Source organism: Astyanax mexicanus, chromosome 2 (assembly GCF_023375975.1).
Source record: "Astyanax mexicanus isolate ESR-SI-001 chromosome 2, AstMex3_surface, whole genome shotgun sequence".
NCBI lineage: Eukaryota > Metazoa > Chordata > Actinopteri > Characiformes > Acestrorhamphidae > Astyanax > Astyanax mexicanus.
The window spans coordinates 6,935,809-6,953,586 of record NC_064409.1 but is presented as its reverse complement, the minus strand read 5'-3'; the positions used below and the strand labels follow the sequence as shown (position 1 = coordinate 6,953,586).

The window sequence follows — 17,778 nt, the reverse complement described above, 5'->3', positions numbered from 1 at the left end:
AGCTATAGTTAGCCATGTATGTAGCCTCCACAGTAAACACGCAGAGTTTGGCTTTTTATGTTCTCTAATTAAAGAAAATATTTAAAACACAAAACCAAAACCAAGGGCCTTTTTAAATCTGAATAATAAAATTCACAGATACTCTAGTCAGTAGTGGAAAAGCTGGACAGACAGGGAAATAAATAAGCGGCACTTAAAGAACTTAAATAACCTGTTTTACAGCTTCACTCCACCAGTAGTCACCTAATTCCTCACCACCACCTCCACCTCCACCCCCACCCCCACCCCCACCCCCTCCACTACCACAACTCAGCCCAGCCCTGAGCTTTTAGTTCCACAACAAAGAGCTACAGTAACCGGATCCTGCTGAAAAACTCCATGTCTGGCCCTTTAAACCCAAGCCCAGCCTCCACCTGCAGCTCAGTGACGCGGCTCACCTGTTGGCAGGTACACCGTACTCTGTTTTGAAAGGAATGGGTGAAGGAAGATGAATCTAAACCGGGATTTTTGGACACATCTAAAGACAGCCTGGTCTTGTTTTACAGCTGATTGAAGAAGGTGGGTTTTGTGGCTGTGTGATATATAGGTGATATATATTTTTGTATATCAGTGATTGGAGTGCTTTGGTTGGTGATTAAAGCTGCTGATAGACGGAGCTGGAGATAACTAAACATTATTATGCTATAGTGCACTAAAGTGTTCTTGTAGCCACATTATTAATCAATATATTTAAAGAGTGCTAAAATGAAACAACTGTTTCTGTACTTATTATACTTAAATTGTATAAAAAAGTAAAAAAAAATTACTTAAATTGTATAAAAAAAGTACAAAAGATTTTACTTAAATTGTTCTAAGTGTACTTAACTGTACTAAAATTGAACTATTCTAAATATACATAAGTAACATTTAAACATTTAAACTACGTCATGTATGTGACCCCATATATTTTAAATATGCTTACAGTAAAATTATAATATGATTAATGAGTATCACAACTGTATCACTATTTATTATACACCAGGTATATTAAGAATGTACTAAGAATTGATGGTAAATATATGTGATCTATTTACATTAGAGTACAAATATGTTTCTTGTTCTTGTCTTTTATAAGTAGCACACTCCTAGTATACTTCGTTGGATGAAAAGAAAATACTTAATTGTACTTAAAACATATTGAAAAATGTGTAAGTAGGCTGTAAATATACTAACAGATTTATGTACTTAATTAAAATATATTAGTAATAAGTAGATTAATATTATATGATTTAATCAAATGTTTGAAAGTAAACTTTGATCATACTTTTTAAAAAGTACAATATAGTGTATTTTAAATAATTAGACTACTATAAAGTACACTTTTAGTTTAATATAATTCAATACACTTCTAAAATGCTTATTTCCAAATATACTTTTGTCAATTTTTAGCAAAGCATGTTAAAAACAACTATTACAGTAGTTCACTTAAGATGTAATGTATGATGTAACTTTTTAGAAAGTAAATTAAATTACTACATTTATAAAATTAAAAGTAAATTTGTAACTAGCTAAAATTGTAGTACAGTTTATTAAAATATATTTTATACCAACAAAGTATACTAGAAGTGTGCTACTTACAAAAGACAGCAACAAGAAGCATATTCGTACAATAATTTAAATATACAGTATATTTAACATTGATTTTTAGTACATTTCTAATATACTTAGTGTATAGTAGTGATACAGTTGTAATAATCATTAAATGTATTTTAATTTTACTGTGAGCATATTTTAAATACGGGGTTACATACATGAAGCAGTATGTTTAAATGTTACTTAAGTATATTTAAAATAGTTCCATTTTAGTACAGTTAAGTACAATTAGCGCAATTTAAGTAGGAATTGTTTATTATTTTTATACAATTAAAGTATAATAAGTACAAAAAAGTTGTTGCATTTCATCACTCTTTAAATATACTGATTAATAATAATGTGGCTACAAGAACACTGTAGTGCACTATAGCATAATAATGCTAATAATAATTACTTTAATCTTCTTTTTCCGCTCAGGACAGCTCGAAAGAGGAAACATAACAACAATAAAGGAGAGGAGAAATGAACAGATTTAAAACTTCCCACCTGTTCATGTTTTCACTCAGGTCTTTGTGTGTATGAGGAGAAGGTGAGAGAGAGAGAGATGACAGAAGGAGGCAGAAGCTCTATGAAGACTCAGCTGGTGAATGCCATCCAGCTGCAGGAGGTGGAGTTGGAGGAGGAGGAGGAGGTGCAGCAGCCCCAGCAGCAGCAGGAGCAGCAGCAGCAGGAGAGCTGGAGAAATGCATCACCCAGCAAAGCCACAGGTGGACAAAGTGAGTATGATGAACTGGATAGAGTAACTATCACCCACAGACTCCAGTAAAATAAAAGTTCCTTTCTAAATAAGAACCTGATGAGAAATTTGAATTCTTTAAAATGTGTTATTAGCTGTTCTTCTCTTTTTAATCATACATTTTAATGAAATGCACTAATATATTGAGTAGAAATTAAAGGTGTCCCTAAACTAAAATCCAGTTTTCTCGTTCTTTGTAAAGTACAGTAGGTCTCTCTGAGTTGTATATGCATGATGCACATAAAACTGTTCCTCAACCTCCATTGTCTGCAGTAGTTAGTTAAAGAAAATAATCAGTAAAACGAGTCGATGAGGAAAAGCACCGTGTCTAGGTCAACCAGTGAATTAGTATTCATGGCCCAGCCCACCTTGGCTTTGGACTGCCCACAGGCAGAGCTGAAGCAGGGCAGCGATATTGTCTTGTCAGATAGGAGCCAAATAACAGCACTAGGAACAGCATGGCAGTTTGTTCCTGTATTATTTGTGCGAATATCACATCAGTGTTATATGGATTACCTAGTAATTAGTAATTTAGGGTTGGATTTTTACTTTCTGGACCTGGACTTCCCACCTCTGTGTGTTTACATAGGTTTACATAGGATCTCCGGTGAATTTCTTATTTTACAGAGACTCTAAGACCAGACTCTAGGTCAGTGGCTTAACTGTACTTAGCAGGGCATTATTACACATGTTGTAAAGTAGCATATGACATGGAAAAGACTTTCTTTTTTCTTTCTTTCTTTTTGTTTTAGCCATGTGTCGGAGGAGGCATGTGCTAGTCTTCACCCTCCTGGTGTGTTGGGGCATCACTAGTGATAGGGGGATGTGTGGGTTGGGTAATTATCCTTTATGAATTGGGGAGAAAATGGGATAAACATTTGATGAATAGAGGGGCATAATAGAAAAATGTCTTCCAGACACGAGAAACTGTAACTCTGTAAACTGTAACTCCCGGTGACCTCTGCTGTTCTCTGCTGTGTCCCTGTTCTCTCTGTTCTCTCAGATCAGAAATGCTACAGTGTGGAGGAGGCGGTGGAAAGCATCGGCTTCGGACGCTTTCACGTTCTGCTGTTCATTATTATGGGCAGCGCTAATGTAAGATATAGGATTTATTGGATGTGCTTTTGTATGTGATTTTGCGAGTGTTAAATCACTGATTAAATATTGTGTGATGTGTTTTAGTCCTCCTGTATATTTCCTGTAACACTTGCTATCAGTTTAGTATATGTGTGTGTGTGTCTGTGTGTGTGTGGTACAGATTGTAGAGGCGATGGAGATCATGTTGTTGGCTGTGGTTTCTCCTGAGATTCGGTGTGAGTGGCGTCTGGAGGATTGGCAGGTGGCCCTGGTCTCCACGGTGAGATTATCGACTAATCAGGCTTCAGGATCCTTTAGCACTCATGTATACTGTAGACACAGTTCATTATATATATTTTTGTATATGGTGTGTGTGTGTGTGTTTGTGTTTTAGATGGTGTTTCTTGGCTTTATGATATGTGGGGTGCTGTGTGGATACGTAGCAGACAAATACGGCCGCTGGAAGGTCAGAAAAGTCTTTACTTACCATCATTTACCATCACTTTCCACAGTCACACACTCATCTACACCATCAAAAATTTCAATTACACTGTGCAATACTATCTTTAAGTTAATTATCTAGAGGCCATTAAAGGTCTCATTCTGCTAAAATCCACTTTTTCTTGTTCTTTGTGAAATGCTATAGTAATATAATATACTAAATCCTATACTATACTATACTAAATCCCGTCTTTCTCCAGATTCTTCTAATTCAGTGAAATAAAGCAGGGCTAAATATAAATCTCTGAGCACTTGAAAAAAATGGCTTACATGGCATTTATTCATTCATATTTGAGACCACAACAAGACATTTTAAAATGAATGAACAAATGGTGGAATGAGACCTTTAACATAAAGTAGCATTTGCTAAAACTATGGATATACAGTGACATGTAACATTATTTAATTTGTTTGTTTTTCACATTTAAAATAATAAAAAAGGATAAAGTACTGAAATAAAACTTTTGGGCCCCTTGAATTGCCTTTAGTGCCAGAAGCAGCGACCCCTTTAGCCAGTATCTGATTGTTTTTATTTCGTTTTTTGCAATAACACAGTAACATGTATCAGTAACAAAGTATCATGTACAGGAGAACACAAAACAAAACACACAGCCTCATACATACAATACATACATTCACAAACACACATACATAGTTGTGGTCTAGGCCAGGCATGGCCTTCATGTTTGTTTGGGAGGGTTAACCAATCACAAAGCTTAGTTCTCCACATATTCTTGGATTTAACAGTCCCATTTACCCCAGCTCTTTCCCCCAACTCCTTATGTCCATAAAGCAAGTATCTTTAAAATGTTTATATTAGCCAAGTGCACTATAAAACTAAATCTTATAAGGTAAATTTTCCTAATTTTAAGGCAAAAAATATTAGTCTTCTCTGATAAGACTTTCTTATAAATCTTACTAAGCATTGTATAAGTGTTAGATTATTTAGCTTATTTAAGGAATAATTGTCTTAATCAGTCTAAGTAATTTGAACACAAAATCAGCAATCAAGTTCCTAAACTAATCTTCAAAAAAAATCTCATAGGGTTCTAAATATTGTCAAAGCTTAATGTATCTCTTGATCCTAGTCTCTACTAACTAGCTATGGGCGTTTTAAAACCAAAAAAAACGAAGCACTTTTGTAAGTCGCTCTGGATAAGGGCATCTGCCAAATACAGATTACCAATGTAAATGTAAATGTAAAACACTTCTACTATAGTACTAGGCAGCTGCTTAGAAGAGCCCATGGGTGTTTTGCCAATGGGGAAATGTCTTGGTAAAAAATGATCTGAGAGCTTAAATCTGTTGGGGTGCCCAAAGGTTTATATGACACTCTTGACCTTATATCTCTCTAAACTGGTGAAACATTAAATAATACATGAATTTTGCATTGAAAAGAATATTTAATCTTTCACTTTATGTGACAATTCGTTACAGTAACAAATTGTTAGCAGTGGTGTATTGTAGTGTAATTGTTTCTAAAGGAACTGCATTAACTCATTTCCAAACATGGTATCTGATGATGCTGAAGTTTTTGTCTATTTAGTTATGGGCGTATTGTGTGTGTTTGTGTGTATGTGTATGTGTATGTGTGTGTGTGTGTGTGTGTGTGTGTGTGTGTGGGTGTGTGTGTGTGTGTGCAGGTGGTGTTTGGAGGCTTTGTGTGGGCAGCGTATTTCTCTCTGCTCACGTCATTCGCGCCATCCTACGGTTGGTTTATTTTCCTGCGCAGCATGGTGGGCTGTGGAGTAGCAGCCACATCACAAGGGTATACACACACAAACACACACACACACGCACACACGCACGCACTCACTCAGGCACATTGTAACCTATTATGAAATCATTTCTATCCCTCACTGTCTTTAACTGTCTTCCACTGGCCTTGAACAGACCAGAACTGCGTATCTTGATGTGTCATAGATGTCTGAGGCAGGCTGTGATTCATCTAATCTCTGTCTTTAAAGGTTTGTGCTGAAGACTGAGTTCATTCCTGCCAAACACAGAGCGTTCCTGCTGCCGCTCGCCTCAGTGAGTGAGGATTCAGTGGGCTGATATAATAGTGGTAGAATCTTTCTGTAATTCTGCTGTTATTCTGCGTGTGTTGACCTATTGCTCTTTCTTAACTGTTGTTAGATCTTCTGGATGGTGGGATCGTTACTCATCATCATTCTTGGAATGACCGTGGTGCCCACTCTGGGCTGGCGGTGGATGATCCGGTTCTCCATCATCCCAAGCCTCATACTGATTGGACTGTTCCAGGTGAAGCCACGCTGGTGGATTTTGGAATATCTGAATCTGTTCATAGAATTATTATTGATTATTGTACTGTACAACCAAAAAAAAAAGCTAAGAGAGAATAGAAAATGCAAATAAAAAAAATGCATTTCTTAAACTTATTTATACTTTCCATGCTGCTTCATTATATTAATTAATATACAGCTAAATTAAAACCTCTGCAATATAATCTTGTCTAAAGCGCTGCCACTATGATCAGGAGAATGTTTGAATCCTGTTCATGCAGCTTGTCATCAGCTACCAGAGCCCTGAAGGAGCTCAATTGGCCTTGCTCTCACTGAGTGGGTAGATGGGGCTCTTTCCCCTCATCACTCCAAAGGGTGATGTCGATCAGCACAGGGTGTCTGTGAGCTGATGTATAGAAACTGAGTCGCTACGCTGAGTTTCCTTCAGGTGAACTGTGATGCAACTCGGCAGTGGCTGATTTCTGATTGTATAGTGCTAGTGCACCTCCTGGTGTGTTGGGGCATCACTAGTGATAGGGGGAGTCCTAATGAGTGGGTTGGGTAATTGGCTGGGAGAAAATGGGGAAATTTTAGAAATAAATTTATTTAAAAAGTTTTGTTAGCCAATCAGAGGCAAGGCGTTTGCATGTCATTAATTTTCATGAGTAAGAAATCAAAATCCTGTCATCCTTACAAAACAATGAAATGAGACTTTGTAATGACCTAATTTAGCTAATAAGATTGTACATGAAGTGCATAAAGTTAATAATGACCAGGACAGTATTAAACATGTATAAAACATCCCTGACCAGAGCTGGGTTTCCCAAAAAACATCCAGCACAAAGATAAATCTTAAAAAGTAGAGCGAGCGTCACTGTGAACACTCTCTCTACCAGTAAAGATGATCTTAAAACTAAGATGCTTTGGGAAACTTGGCCCAGAAGTTATTTTTGGGGGTGGACCATTCTCACCACAGCAGTGACAAGTGTGGAAGTGTATAAGTGTGTGTGTGTGTTGTGCCAGTGTATACGAGTGTATTGAGGTCAGCAGGATTGCTGGGCTTTTTCATCACTGTGTACTGGATTTTCCTCTTGGCTCTTTTCTGGCATCGACCAGAAGGAAGCAGGTCAAGCTCTGAGGAAAGAGAGTGGGAAGGATCTTTAATTATACTCTTCTGAGTCTTCCTGAACACAGTGCTGTTAGAGTAAAGTCTCACTGAGCTATTTCTGTGGTCTTCTAATCACATCCCCTGCAGGATTTCAGAAATATAGTTTAGCTCTCTCACTCTTGCGTTTACATTTGAGCTGCCAATCGATGTTAAGGAGTAGATAACACCAACTGATCAATAATTAGAAGCCTAAGTTGTTCTTTCTTTCTCTCATTCTAACGTTGGTTATTTCCTTTTTTAGTTTATCCCTGAATCAGTGAGGTTCCAGGTCTCAGCGGGGAATGTAGAAGGTGCTGTTGCCACATTGAAATGGATCGCTAAGATGAATGGAGCCAGTTTGCCAGAGGGGGAGCTACGGGAACCTATAGTGGTGTGTTAGCTCTTTTATATATATATATATATATACATACATACACACACACATACACACATGCATAAACACACTGAAACTCCTACATATTCAGTGGCTTGTATGTGGCTGTGTTGTGTTTCCAGGAAGAGAGAGGAAATGCGTTGACCCTAATCAGTCCAACCTTCAGGAGAACCTCTCTGCTGCTGTGGTATTCATGGTAATGTATAACACACACTCTCTTATTCCTGTATGTGTGCTCTGTAGTGGTCCATAAATTTGCTATTTTATGAAAAAAAAATTATGTCTACCGTATGTATAATTTTCACACAATAAGTATTAGAGACCCAAACTTGGGTAAAATGTACTCACATATTTTAGTACTTAAGTACAGTAGAAAAGTAAAAATAATATTCCAGAAGAGAACAGATAAAGTATTTTAGTACAGAAATACAGTAGTGAAGTAAAAATAATACTCCAGTAGATAAAGATACAGAATTTTAGTACTTTAGTACAGGAGTAAAGTAAAAATAATACTCCAGTTGAAAACAGATAAAGTATTTTGGTACTTAAGTACTGTAGTAAAGTAAAAAAAAATACTCCAGTAGAGAACAGATAAAATATTTTAGTACGTAAATACAGCAGTGAAGTTACAATAATACTCCAGTAGATACAGTATTTTAGTACTTAAGTACAGTAGTAAAGTAAAAAAAATACTCCAGTAGAGAACAGATAAAGTATTTTAGTACAGAAATACAGTAGTGAAGTAAAAATAATACTCCAGTACATACAGATATAGGATTTTGGTACTTAAGTACAGTAGTGAAGTAAAAATAATACTCCAGTAGATAAAGATACAGAATTTTAGTACTTTAGTACAGTAGTAAAGTAAAAAAAAAACTCCAGTTGAAAACAGATAAAGTATTTTGGTACTTAAGTACAGTAGTAAAGCAAAAATAATGCTCCAGTAGAAAAAGATACAGTATTTTAGTACATAAATACAGTAGTGAAGTAAAAAAAAAATAATACTCCAGTAGATACAGATACAGTATTTTAGTACTTAAGTACAGTAGTGAAGTAAAATAATACTCCAGTAGATACAGATATAGTATTTCAGTACTTTAGTACTGTAGTAAAGCAAAAATAATACTCCAGTAGATACAGCATTTTAGTACTTAAGTACAGTAGTGAAGTAAAAATAATACTCCAGCAGATACAGATACAGTATTTTAGTACTTAAGTACAGTAGTGAAGTAAAAATAATACTCCAGCAGATACAGATACAGTATTTTAGTACTTAAGTACAGTAGGTTAGTAAAAATAATACTCCAGTAGATACAGATACAGTATTTTAGTACTTAAGTACAGTAGTGAAGTAAAAATAATACTTCAGTAAATACAGATACAGCATTTTAGTAATTAAGTACAGTAGTGAAGTAGTAGAAGTTCTACTTTTTTACTATGCATCTCTGCTAATGACATATTTAACACATACTTACTAATAAAATCTTTTAAAGGTTCACTAATGCTGATTTTAGCATGGATATGGAGACAGAACCTTTTATTCATACTCTTTATTCATTCGATCCATATTGACTTCTACATTTTACTTTTTCGCTGTACTGGGACATTTTATTGTGTGCTGAGACTTAATAATATATGTCAACAGCCTGAGATTTTACAGGTACTGTGTCAAAGTCCACAGGAGAACCAATAGAAATATTTATCTTAATTAAACTTACAGTCAGAATCTCTGTTTTACCCGGGGCTGGGACAACAGTGGGTCAAACAAAATTTAATTAATTGTTTAACAAGCACAAATCAAATGAAACAGAAACTGCTGGAACTGCTGCTGTTCTCAGCTCAGTGGACTGGAATCCCCATTTTCCAGACATCAACATTATTGCGTGTATTAAAGTTGGAAAAAGCTCTTCTAAGACTGAACACTAAAGGTGTGAAAACACTTCTTTTTTGTAATTGAAGTTTTTTATAACAAACTTCCTTCATACATTTTACAACAGACACAGGACAAATCAACAGGTACATTTTGAAAAAAAAAATAAATTTAGGATTCAGAGGCATAAGTATATTTGTCAGCATATCCATAGAATCAGATGTCACAAGGAACTAAAGTATAATAATAATAATAATAATAATAATAATAATAATAATAATAATCATAATCATAATCATAATCATAATCATAATAATAAAAACACATATATAATAATAATAATAATAATAACAAAAATAATAAGTATTATTATTATTAGTTAATTAATTAATTAATTAATTAACTCATTCAAACTTTCTATCATTAAATTCAACCATTCCTTTCACTCCTTTAACTTGGTTGATTTCCAGTGTTTTGAACTTATTCTTGATGCAGTAATTAAACCTGTGATCAAAAGGTCAAAATTCAAACTGTCTTTTATTAAATCTCTCTTGCCTAGTAAGCATAACTTTGGGCACACTGGTAGGTTTTTCCTACCCAACACTTTCTAATCCAACCACAGATCACAGCTAAATCACAGCTTCCACCAGCACTGCTGTGAAAAGTCTGTCTGAATCGATCTCCAGTCAGCGCTACAGTACACTTTCTACTAGACTGACTCTCACTCCTTTACTCCTCGCTGACTCTCTGCAGGTTTGTGGCCTCCTTCACTTATTACGGCTCAGTTCTGAGCAGTTCAGAGCTGCTGGAGAAGAACCTGCTGTGTGTGGTGGATGCTGATGCAGAGCACGGCATCAAACACAACCAGGAGGAGGCGCTGTGCTACTGCATCCCCTTCAACATGGCCGACTACCAGACCCTTCTCATCAGCTGTCTGGGAGAGGTGGCACGTGAGTTCACTCTCAATTTAATAACTTTGCAGGATGTCTTGCCACATTAAAAATGCTATTAAAGTTATGTGTAAAATGAACAGGACCATTTTTTCTCTCTACAACGTATTTGAAGTGTACTCACAGAGTAGAACATTTAATAACATTATAACTGGGCAAAACGTTACTCACTTTTTCTAATAATAGTAATGATAATGTTTTCTGTTTTCTTTTGGCTCTGATGATACCAATGATATGACCACTATGACTTATATCTTATTATCATTATTGTAATTGCTAGTGGAGTAGCCTGGGAGGAAATTGGGGTTGAGTTAATATACAAAAAATAATGCATGATCTATAAAGTTAAAAAAAGTGCAACATGACTCTTCATTTTAGCAAAATATGACACAGTTACACTGAAAATGACTAAAATACCATACTAGTAATAGAAGCCCTATTTTTTTATCAGTCTTCATTCAGAGAACATCATAAAATGTGATTTTAAACAGATAATCATCATTGATTTAGACAATTCATTCTTTTATTATTCCTAGTTAATATATGTGCAGGGGTGAAATGGTATAATTATTTTTATAATTATTCTCTCTATTCTTCTGGTTTTCTCTGCAGTAATTCCTCTGAACATCGGCTTGTTGAATGTGGTGGGCCGGAAGTTAAGCATGATCATTCTGCTGCTTCTCTCTGCAGTTTTCTTCATGCTGGTTAATGTCTGTACTACTATGTGAGTATACACACCCTTTAATTCACCAAATACCTCACACAGCATCATGGTTAAGCCAGCATAAGGTATGCTTGATGGTTTACCTGGATGACGAGCACGAATAGCAAATCTAATGCACTCTCTAATTAAATCTTTAAATCTGTTTTTAAGCATTTATCAGTAATGTTTGGCTGTATTTGCTTATATGAATGTGGCACTTTCATTATAATACACCTTTTCCACAGATATTAACAGAAGCCCAACTACTGTACTGCCCTCTTCTGTTGCACTGTTGTAATGTTTTTTTTTTCTATTACAGGTTTGGTTTCACGGTGCTGCTCTTTCTGCTCCGCTCGCTGGTCTCAATGAATTTTAATGTGGTTTATATTTACACTGCAGAGGTGAGCCACAAGCCAGTTCAATTTCATTTAAGAATAATTATTTACAGAGTCACATTTTTGGACTGCAGCCAGCTTCCATTATAAACTGACTGGCCAAAAAAAAGGTCACACACTCTAATATTTGGTTGAAGCCTTTAGCTTTGATGGCTTTACGCATTCACTGTGACATTGTTTCAATAAGCTTCTGCAATGTCACAAGATTTATTTTAATCCAGTGTTGCTGGATTAATTTTTCACCAAGATCTTGCAGCAGCATTGATGATGGTAGAGTCTGACCACGGCACAAAGCAGCACTTCTCCATCCAGCACATCCCAAAGATTCTCAGTGAGGTTAAGAACTGGACTCTGTGGTGAACTCTCTCTCAATCCATGTGTGAAAATGATGATCTCATGCTCCCTGAACTCTTTCACAATTCCAGACCCATGAATCCTGACATTGTCGTCTTGGAATATGGCTGTGCCATCAGGGAAGAAAAAAATATTAAAATCCATTGATGGAATAACCTGGTCTATATTCAGTATATTCAGGTAGTCAGCTGACCTCATTCTTTCAGCGCATACTGTTGCTGAACCTAAACCTGCAGACCAACTGCAGCATCAACCAACCAACCTCACAATCATTTACTTACTTAAATCCAGGTGGCGAGGCGACTTTTTTTTTGCTCAGGCAGTGTATGAAGTATGTGTAGGTTCATTAGATTTTTGTGTGCATAATGTTACAATGTGTATACTGTATTAAAAGTAATATAAAGCATAAAGAAATAGCTAAGATAAGTGTGGTTTTGCTCTGGCTTGTTGTTCTAGGTCTACCCTACCTCAGTACGCTCTTTAGGAATGGGCTTCTGCACGTCGTTCAGTCGTATCGGGGGGATGATCGCACCATTTATAGCCCAGGTGCTGTTGTCAGTTTTGTGTTGTCATGTACTGTAAATTTAATTCGGCTAGTTTGAAAGTGTTCATCTGAGTTAACTGTACTTGTGTGTGGTTTGTGTTTGTCAGGTTTTAATGTCCAAGTCTGTGCTGCTAGCCCTGTCTCCATTCTCTCTGGCATGCTGTCTCTGTGCTGTCGGAACTGCCCTTTTACCCATTGAGACCAGAGGACGAGCTTTATTGGTAAACTGTTTATTTCCTAATGATGTGTCTGTTTGTGTTTCTGTCTTTCAAAAGCCTTTCTTTTTGTACAGCTCTGGAAAAAAATAAGAGACAACGTTAGTTTTTGAATCAGCTTCTCTGATCTTGCTATTTTTGGGTATATATTTGAGTAAAATAAACATTGTTGCTTTATTCTAGAAACTACAGACAACATTTCTCCGAAATTCCAAATAAATGTATTGTCATTTAGAGCATTTATTTGCAGAAAATGAGAAATGGCTGTAACTGCATGGCCTCCATCCACATGGTTGGGCATGTGCTTGTAAACGCACGTGTTGAAAGCTGTGCACTTCAGTACAGCACAGTTTTGCAGTGCAGATATTTCCAGTTACAGCTGAATTCACGCTTTTAATCCCAGAAAAACAAACACTCTTATTTACCTCTTTAAAAGCCATTTAAATGTCTGATTAAAGGGCCGATTACTGTTGTTTCGCTGTTTTCCTCGGATTTTGAGTGCTCGGCGCTGAATCTGGAGGGCTGGTGACGTCATGAGCCCTGCATTGTTTAATATCACAATATATATATATAGTTGAAAACAAACATTTGCAGTGTAATTTTTTTCCAATATCATGCAGCCCTAGTTTTAACCAATAAGAATCCAGACCAATTTCTGATTGTTAAAACCAAATTTAAAATCACTTATAAACATATAACGAAGGACAGAGTACTGAAAGCATATTATTAAGGGTCTGTGATACAAGTTATCATTGTTTTTTGGGGGGGAACTGAGGTAAAACATTAACAAAGTCCTAAGAAAACTAAGAAAACAAACAAAAAAAAGATTTAACTAATCATTTTAAGATCACATGCTCTTATGTTAATATATTGCCATAATAGTTCAATGCTGTCATTCTCTGTTTTTTACCTGATTTATGTTTCATGCATACATTCAATGCAGTCACACACTTTATTGCTCTTTTGCAGCAAAATGAATGATGCAGACCTGCGGAAGAAGATTAAACGACTTTTTCACTTTGTTAATTTCATTAAACCTAGACTTGTTTTACAAAATCCTGGTGTGGAATTGTCTTTTATTGAAATAGGAGACAGGTCAAAATCATGCTGCCTGTAAGTGACATATATTCTCCACCAGATGGAGACATTATACTGTTGTACTACACTACACTGTAGCAGAACTTCATCTTGTGATCAGGCCAAAACACATCCACTGCAGTTTAATAAGAGCTGATTGCTCTGTTGCTCTTTTTCTCCCTCCCTCCTTCCCTCCCCCTCCTCTCACCTCTTAATCTTATTACAGGGTCAGTGCAGGTGTAAGAAAGGGGTGGGCTGCCCTGTATTTAACCTCATTTCACTGACTGTTGATAGAACAAGTCTGCTGCAAAAAAGTCTACTAATAATGATGTGCAAACTGATAATGTTTAATGAATTTAAAACCATTTAGGAGCATTTTTCCAATTTTCAATTGAAAGGAAAATACAGTCTATATAATCTACAATTAAGATTAATCCCTGTCTGGGAAATCAACCCATTATATACAGCTCTGGAAAGAATTAAGAGACCACTTCAGTTTCTGAATCAGTTTCTCAGATTTTTGCTATTTATAGGTATATATTTAAGTAAAATGAACATTGTTGTTTTATTTTATAAACTACGTACAACATTTCACCCAAATTTCAAATAAAAAAATATTGTCTTTTAGAGCATTCATTTACAGAAAGTGAGAAATGGCTGAAATACAATAAAAATGCTTTTAGATTTTAAGATGTTTTTAGATTTCAAATAATGCAAAGAAAACAAGTTCATGTTTTAAAATTTTAAAATTAATATTGGTTCAGGAATAAATATCTGATTTTTAATTACAGTTTTTATGCATCTTGGCATCATGTTCTCCTCCACCAGTCTTACACACTGCTTTTGGATAACTTTAAGCCACTTATGGTGCAAAAGCAATTCAAGCAGTTCATCTTGTGATCATCCATCTTCTTTTTGATTTTTAATTATATTCCATAATTTTCTGTTTGAATTGGGTAAAATCAAAGACTCGCCATTTTTGAGTGTGGTCTCTTTTTTTCATTCTTTTTTTTCATCACCTAATTGGATGTTTGGCTTGTATTGCATGAAGAACTTCTTATATCTTATATACAATATGTTTTGGTGATTTCAGACTTGTTCTATTGGTCAGTTTTGTATATCATTCTGCTCCACATGATAAACCGGTAAAATGCAAAGCAGAATAAATTGACTTTGAAGGTTTTGTTGGAGGTGCACTCTTAAACAATAGGGATGTGTGTGTGTGTGTGTGTGTGTGAGAGTGTGTGTGTGTGTGTGTGCACATGCGTGCGTGAGTGCTGCTGCTGCTGGAGTCAGCAGGTGCTTGCTGTGTAGGAGGAGTCAGTGTGTGCCTGGCAGATCCTTCTCCTGACCTTGCCAATGAGAGCGAAGGAGGACAGTGTGTCTGTGTGTGTGTGTGCATGCGTGTGAGTGACAGAAGGAGCAGTCCTAGTTTCTGCACTGCAGTTCTCCTGCATGGCAGTGGAGTAAACCTGGCTGTAGGAGCAGAGAGAGACCCGCCTGGCCATCTGCCAGAGAGAGATGGGATGTCAGCAGTGTGTGTTTACTGCAGGGAGCCAGCAGTGAGTGAGTATGATGACTGCTATAATGTTTAGGGCAATTTACTGTATGGGTATGTTTATCTGTTTTGGTTTTATGGGTTTGTGCATGTGTGTGTGTGTGTGTGTATATAACCCTGTGTGGTTATGTGTGGGGTCTGTTGCTTGTGTGTGTGTGTGGTGCTGCTCGGCTCTGAACAAGGCACATTGTTCTGTATACTGGAGGAGTGCTGCTCATGTGATCGCTGCCTATTTGACATAATTTTGTTACAGGTTACTTGTATTTGTTTAGAAATGAAAGACTGTAGATCAGAATGAATGAATGTAAATCAATGAATTAATTGTATGGGTCTGCCCATATTGAGCACTGTGTGTGTATATGTGTAAATACTGTAAATACTGTATATTTGTTGGGTGAAAGGAGGGTGGGGGGAGTTTCTTGCACTCTCATCAGTTTGTGAAATGTCCATATAGCTGATTGGAAGGCTCAGTGATCCATCCCTGCTCTGCAGAACAAGCCTCTTCCACTCTAATCTGTTCTTGGAGATGGCATGCTGTCAGTCACATGCAGGAAAAAGAGTAGAAGAGCTGTTGGACCTGAGATATACTGTACAAGTATTCTTTAACATCGGGGGTTGGCAATTAAGTTTGGCCGCAGGCCAGATATTTTCCAAGTCACTACATGGCAGGCCACAAAAAAAAAATCTGTTTTGAAAAATGAAGTGTAATGGGATGGAGGGCTACAAAGTTGTGGCTCTTCAGCCCAGAGGGTTGTTGAACCCAATTGCAGAACAGTTGACCTCAAAGGAAGTAAGAAGAAAGAATAAAGCAAAAAATAAATAAATAAACTCACCGTTCGAACCCATGTCGTCAGGGTCTCAATGTGCTACCACTGCCCTGGCTAGTGATATAGGACAAAGCTGGGAAAAAACGCCCTCATAAGGAGATAGGGAGCCCAAGAACGGCGGAAACTAAAGTCACACCAAGTGCGAGAGACAGGAAAGGAATGTAAACAAAAGCTCACCAGAGAAGCATTTCATCTGTTTTTTTTTTTTCATTGTCACTCATTAAGTTCAAACAACCTCACGCGCCTGATGTTACAAGCCTATTGCCAACCCCTGATTTAGAGCAACATTATTAATCATTTTACCTTAAAATAACAGCTTCAAAATCATTGTAACACACCACTGATGAATATCACTGTAATAAAACAAATAATTTCTGTCATTGCCTGCGCTGTATAACTTGGTGTAGTGTGGTGAGGTGTAGTTGTGTGACAACACTCACAAGACCTGTGTAGCTCTGCATATACCGTGCATATTCATTAATGTGTGTAAAATCCTGTAATATTACTGTTCTCCTTCAGAAAGAGGTGAAATGCTTCTTTCACTTCAGTTGCTGCTTTTGTGTTTCTCAGCTTGTCCAAAAATGCACGTGAAAAGCTTGCCCTTCAGCGGGAGCTCAAAATGCCATTTGCTACAAAATGCTACTTTACTGTAAAATTTAGGAAAACATACCCATAATCACATATTGATGCCTCAAAAAATTATATGGAATAGCAGCTTGTCATCATGAAGTGTGCACCAGGGAATGGCTTGAGAAAGTTCACATCTGCATTTACTGTAAGCTGTGAGGTATTATTTTGTGAGTGAGGCTAAAATCGGGCCAGCAATACCCATGGCAAAGTGACTGATTAGTGTTGGAGTAAGGCCTGATAGTGGGTGCCAGATGAATGGAACGTTGAATTAATAAATGTATGCATGGGTATTTAGCATTCCTCCATTCTCAGTGTCACATATGTACCAACAATACTTTACAAAAGACATTGCCTCGAACAGTGCTGTCCACTTTGGGTGGTAAAGCATTCTATAGCCCTATCCGGACGGCATTAGTTTCTCAGGGGGACGTATGTGGAAATATTTCACACTTCTACTCAGTGATAAAACTCCTGCGTCTGGACTGCATTTGAAAAACAGGAGGACCAGTGACCAGCATTTTTGGCTTTCTTGGTCACATGACATCGCATTCAGTAGCTCCTCCGTTTCCACTGTTGTGTTTACGTGGATCTCCGTGGAAACATGCGCCCAAAGTGTGATTACGGTGAGTGGAAGTGGACAAATAGGCTATAGCTATTTTATTAAACGCAGTGTGACGAAATTCAGAGATGTGAGTCTGGACAGGAGTAAAATTACCGGAGGACCACGCAGTTCTGCGAAAAACAGTAGGTAATTCAGACTGACGTATTATGACATTTTTAACACAATCATTTAGACTTTTTTCCATCCTGACTTTAGGGTAGTGGGCCAAACATCTTCTATAGCCTTATTTGGATGGGATTAATTTCTCAGGGGGTCCAGGGGTAATTTTTTTTTTACTGGGGGTCCTCTGTGATTTTATTCTCA

The 17,778-nt window shown here is 36.8% G+C and overlaps 2 protein-coding genes across 14 annotated transcripts in view; both read left to right on the top strand.

Annotated features, from left to right (window-relative positions):
- Positions 1-339: 339 nt before the first annotated feature.
- On the top strand, positions 340-13,817 carry svopl (SVOP-like). Its single transcript, XM_049473256.1, has 16 exons — positions 340-558; positions 2,139-2,348; positions 3,372-3,463; positions 3,627-3,725; positions 3,840-3,911; positions 5,590-5,714; positions 5,914-5,977; positions 6,083-6,208; positions 7,599-7,727; positions 7,853-7,926; positions 10,354-10,550; positions 11,163-11,274; positions 11,573-11,654; positions 12,459-12,548; positions 12,654-12,767; positions 13,731-13,817. Exons 2-16 carry the CDS (start codon positions 2,177-2,179, stop codon positions 13,740-13,742), a joined length of 1,560 nt encoding a protein of 519 aa, XP_049329213.1. The 5' UTR covers positions 340-558; positions 2,139-2,176; the 3' UTR covers positions 13,743-13,817.
- Positions 13,818-15,150: 1,333 nt separating this feature from the next.
- The window catches only part of mical3b (microtubule associated monooxygenase, calponin and LIM domain containing 3b), a 48,774-nt gene continuing 46,146 nt past the window's right edge, over positions 15,151-17,778 (top strand). For 2 of the 13 annotated variants that reach the window (XM_049473248.1, XM_049473247.1), the window contains exon 1: positions 15,155-15,404. The gene's annotated coding sequence lies outside the window, so the exon portion shown is untranslated. Of the gene's footprint in view, positions 15,405-17,778 lie in introns of all 13 variants that reach the window. The other 11 variants (XM_049473253.1, XM_049473251.1, XM_022671851.2 and 8 more) reach the window with 9 other exon arrangements.